The sequence below is a fragment of the Drosophila willistoni genome, chromosome 3R, assembly GCF_018902025.1.
Source record: "Drosophila willistoni isolate 14030-0811.24 chromosome 3R, UCI_dwil_1.1, whole genome shotgun sequence".
Classification (NCBI taxonomy): domain Eukaryota; kingdom Metazoa; phylum Arthropoda; class Insecta; order Diptera; family Drosophilidae; genus Drosophila; species Drosophila willistoni.
Genome location: NC_061086.1, coordinates 31,002,510 through 31,007,503, shown reverse-complemented (window position 1 = coordinate 31,007,503; position 4,994 = coordinate 31,002,510). Strand labels below are relative to the sequence as shown.

The 4,994-nt window shown below is 41.2% G+C and overlaps 1 protein-coding gene across 1 annotated transcript; it reads left to right on the top strand.

The window, feature by feature from the left end:
* The first annotated feature begins 1,637 nt into the window (after window positions 1-1,637).
* Window positions 1,638-2,788, top strand: LOC6649652 (probable protein arginine N-methyltransferase 1.2). The gene is made up of 2 exons (XM_002072093.3): window positions 1,638-1,880; window positions 1,932-2,788. The coding sequence occupies exons 1-2, from the start codon at window positions 1,746-1,748 to the stop codon at window positions 2,730-2,732; spliced, it is 936 nt and encodes a 311-aa protein (XP_002072129.3). The 5' UTR covers window positions 1,638-1,745; the 3' UTR covers window positions 2,733-2,788.
* Window positions 2,789-4,994: the final 2,206 nt, after the last annotated feature.

Genomic DNA, 4,994 nt, shown 5'->3' with positions numbered 1-4,994 from the left:
GTAGACACGTCCGCTTGTTTGTTTGACCCTTCATTTTTAAAATATGTTAGTAAATTTTTGCGCTTGAATTGAAAAAAGAAAGATGTGTACATTCTATGATTAATTGCATGAGAAATATGTTTCATTTACTGAACTTTACCCATACACACACACACACACGCCGACAGATAGATATTTGTGCATATCATTTTCAGATGGAGGGTCCCACTCACTCAATCTGACTGTCAACGTGCCTCCATGGTGCTCAGAATTCAATTAGAAAATACAATTTACGATCCAACAGAGACATAACACTAATACCAGCAGCTTGAACGTGGATAGTATAGAGGAACAGAGCGCGGAAAGCACATTAAGCAAACAAGCCGAAGGCGGCACGGGGGCATAAGCTACGCATGTAATTTGTAAGTAATTTTTTCAACTATCAACGACCCAGACCCAGGCCTAGACAACGACGACTATGGAGACGGTAATGTTGGCCACGCACTTAACCAGCCCCGAAATGCATACGCATTGCTAGAGAGGATTGGCATATGGGGTGGGGTAACTAGAGGATTGGAGGGGGGGCCATAGTTAATAGGCGCAAGCCAAGGCGCGTTAAGTTGGAAAAAAATTAAGTAACGAAAGCATTTGAATGGGAAACTGAATGGGAATGGGAATGGGATTGGGGGAATGGTCATGGCACAGGCAGGCATAAATTATGAATCATTTGAACGCTTCCTTATGACACCAAGTAGCCTAGGCTTTTCTTTTCGACTTCAATCGAGGCTTTTGGATTTGATGATGCATATGCACAACCACCAGACAGACAGACAGACAGACGGACAGGTGGTGCTGGTGGTGCTAGTGTCGGCGGGAAACAGGCGAGGTTCTGTTAATGTTTTCCATGGCGACTAACAAGTATTTATGTTACTTGTTACCACTTCAGACTATCTATCCGCCTTCGTTTGTGCTTGGGCTGTTGATTTGATTAGGCTTCATTGCCTGGAAATGGTCAAGATCATTAAAAACGCTAATACCTACGTTATATTTAGCTAAATGCTAATTGTAATGCCTGTTCGCTCTATGGCTGTCAATTTTGCTCGAATAGAGTTGTTGCTTTCCCACCTCCCCCCGCCTAGTTGGGTTTGGAGAAGTGAGAGGTAGAAATTTACCTGGAATTGGGGCATCCAGAAGGTGTGGTTGGCAATTTAAATGATAGTTGGTCATGCCATGCATTCAAAACAATCAAAGCTAGCTAAATTGATATTAAGATTCAAGTTTGATTTAATTACAATTAACAGGAAACTGGTTTACATATGGGTTTACAAATGATCAGCCATAACTGTTCGGGTCAATTTACTTAATTTGAGTATATAATTTCTAACGTATGTTTTTTGATCTTAACAAGAAAAGAAAGTCAATTTAGCTGGTGATTGTTTGACTAAATATCAGTTCCTGAAATCAGTCTTTGACATTGTATTTGAAAAATATTGCGCTTAAAGAAAAGGATTTCTTCCCTGTTGGATCAGTCACTGCTTTATTTGATCTTTCTCTGCAGAATGTCAAAAAAAAGATGACAGGTAGCTCCGAATTTCCAAACCTATATGCATATATTGATATTTCCAGTCGTTAGGGATGGACTATTGTCGATAACTCAAAAACAAAATAGATAAACCCCGTTAAACCAGAATTTAAAGCAAAGCAATCAATGTTAAAATTAAAAACAGACAACAATTAAATTCAGTAATTTGAAAAAATAAATAAATATGGACTCCGAAATAGAAGGTGACTTGAATTGCAATAGAGATATGAATTTATCCCATGCCATGTTAAATGATCCGATTTCTTGCAACGCTTATTACGAACTCTTTCAAACCCATGATGATTTGTTTAAAGATAAGGTAAGCAGAGGCTGACTTAAGCAAGTCCATATTAGTTCAGGTCGTCCACAGATTGTCTTGGATGTGGGCTGCCGCAGTGGAATGCTTAGCCTGATGGCTGTGGAGGTGGGCGCAATTAAAGTAATCGCTACTGGTAATATGGAAAGTGCGGATTTCGTTGAAAAGGCATTGAGTGGCAGTGAGAAGGAGGACATATTCGAATCGATCAATGGCTCCATAGAGCAGATACGTCTGCCATATGGACTGAAAAAAGTCGATATCATTGTATCCGAATGGATGGGTCATGCCATTTTCACAGAGTCACTCTATCGTGATGTCATCTATGCCCGGGACAAATGGTTGGTCAAGGGCGGTCTTATTATACCCAATGTTGCAACACTTTTTATGGCCGGCATATCTAAACATGTTCCAGAAAATTTTCAAGAAGATGAAATAGACTCAGAGGACGAAATCTTATTGGAGGATTATGTAAGGCCTGACCAGCTTATGACACATCGTTTTCGATTGAAAATTACAAATCTTAGTGTGGCCAATAAAGAGGATGAGTATTTCCAAGGTCCGTTTGGAATGAACGCTCTTCGAGATGGAGAAATTGAAGGATTTGTGCTTCATTTTGATGTGGCCGTTGCTCATGATAAGATTAGTATGCCACTCTTTTCCATAGGACCGAGGGCTCCCAAAACTTATTTGAAGCAAACTGTAATCTATCTCGAGGACAATTTGATGGTTCAGAAACATGAGATGATCGAAGGTTATATTGGGATGTTCGCCAATAAATCGGCAGTGCGCGGAGTAGAGTTCATTCTGGGCATGAAAACGATATACGAATCTTCATCTGAAATGTCCGAGTAGGGGTTAAAGTCGAAATAAAGAAGGACATGTGCAGGGCTGATGCTGATGCTGATGTATTCATGGATATATTGTGTTTTGTGAGATGTTCGAATGATGTTCAGTTCGCTTGAAAAGCCAACACGTCGCATCAGACGAACATAACGATTTATGGCCATGCTGCATCAATTAGGGCGACTCTGATCCCAAAGACGACTGCCTACTGCCAAAGACAATGCAGAGATCGGTGGTTGTTGCTTCTTTTTTTTTTCTTCTGTTGTTGTTGACCTGATCGGTGTTTAGCTTTGACGTTGCTACAACGATTTAAAATGATGTCGCATAATTCACTGATCGAGGATCGAGCGAATCGAAAGTCAACGATCGTTCTGTTTTGCCAGACTGTGCGTCGTGATCTCTCTGGGTCTGGGTCTGGGTCTTGGCTTGGCTTTGATTTCGCCAACAGTTACAGTTAAGTTCTTTTGTTCTGATCTCATAACTGAGACCAGTTGATCTGGGCTTTTGTTCGTCTGGGCGTAGAGAGATCGTTCACATGTTTAAGTGACATTTCGTCTGCGGATGTTGTCCTCGACTCGGGCCCTTGATGGATTAGCATCGTTTTGCCTTGAAGATAATGTGTCGTCTGCAATGATTTTGGTTGACATGTTGCCTGCCTCATTTTTGCTGTCCTGTCTCGCAACCTGAACCTAAACCTGAACCTGGGGACCTTTCTTGGAAATAATTATGCTACTTTTGTGCAAAAATAACAGCATTTTTGTACAAATTGCATAAAAATTTAAATTGCCCTACCGTTTTTTCATCGTTGCGCGCGGCAAACTCTGAAAATTGCTTAATAATGAAATACCAATGGATTAAGCGTAATTTGTGCGGCATGCGGCTCAATTCTCATCTTTATCTTCTGAATTTTTCTTTTTTGTTTACCCAAGTCCAACAAAAACAATTGTCCAGCTTTTTTTTAGTTGCTTCGATTTGCTTGAAAATTTATTTTACACCTAAAGAACTCAAGGCGCAGAAAATTTGAACATTATAACTGGCTCTTTCTCACGCAGCCAGGACTAGGGTCGTCTCTCTCCCTCTGGGGCCCTGGCAGCGTTTTCATTAAATTCGCTTAATAGCGCAATATAATTTAAACAAGTAGTAACATAAAATAAAACTTACAGCCACGCATTGAAAGGCATAAAAAAATAAAGAGAGAGAAGCAAATGATTTCGAGCCTCGAAGTGACTTCGATGCGAAGTTCTCTGCCCCAGAAGTCAATGGAGACGGCAACTGGGTCCGGTTTGAGGTTCTGGACTCTCTCATTCCTTTTGGTTTTCGTTCGTTCGCCAGTTATGGGCGCATGGGCGAGTCCGTTCGAGACTCGCTAGTGCAATAAGTTGGCTTAACGAGGGTTTAATTTATGATTTGTTATGTTTCCGGTTCATGTTCTTGTTGTTGCTGCGAAAAAATATTATTGGCCATAAAGCCAAGGTGTGGATTATAGTTGTGGGGGCTTTTGGGTGTTTTGGCTTAGAAATGTTTGGCTAAGGGCATCTACTTGGGTATCAAATTATTGCTGAGGCCATAATTAAAACTTGATTTAATCTGCAATGCCGATTTCTCCCCTTTCTAAAAAACTGCTCTTTAATTATTTAATTTAGATTCAACTCATTTGCTGCCTTTTTTTAACTCTTTTCGTAGTAGGACACTTTGGCTGTGCCACTAATAATCACTAATCCGTTTCACGCTCATCATCATTGGCAAAGACCATAAAAAGCCATCCCATCGAAGTGTATTCCCAACGACTTGGCGTCGCATTGCGTTGAAAATCGATTTGTTTTGGGTTGCGCCTGCGCAAACAACGCCAGCCTCATGGATAAGAACGGATAAGAAAATAAGCAAAGACAAGCCAGAGACACCAAAGCCAAAACCAAAAACAAAAAGCCCCTAAAGGAAGCGAAATGGTGCAAGCCAACGCCAACGAGTATCTGGTGGAACATAAATTACGCGACTAACAAGCAGCGCCCCAAGAGCTACAAAACCAAAAAAAAAAAGAGCAAAAAAAAACTTAAACTTGGGAACAGAACTTGGGACCATGGGCAACGATCCTGGGACACAGGGCCCAAGTCCAAACCAAAGTGAGTTGCACAAAATTATAAATGAAAGCGGGTGTTGGATGCTGGTCCACGTCCACATCCACGTCCTCAGCCAGTCGACATCGTAGTCGTCGTCGTCGTCGTCCATCCTCATCCACATCCACGTAGCACGATTAGGTGCAGCAATTTGGTT

Excerpts from the sequence above, each read along its gene's own strand:
- LOC6649652 (XM_002072093.3), top strand. The coding sequence starts at position 1,746 with ATGGACTCCGAAATAGAAGGTGACTTGAATTGCAATAGAGATATGAAT. Across the intron at positions 1,881-1,931 it reads ATGATTTGTTTAAAGATAAG|ATTGTCTTGGATGTGGGCTG; the intron begins GTAAGCAGAGGC and ends GGTCGTCCACAG.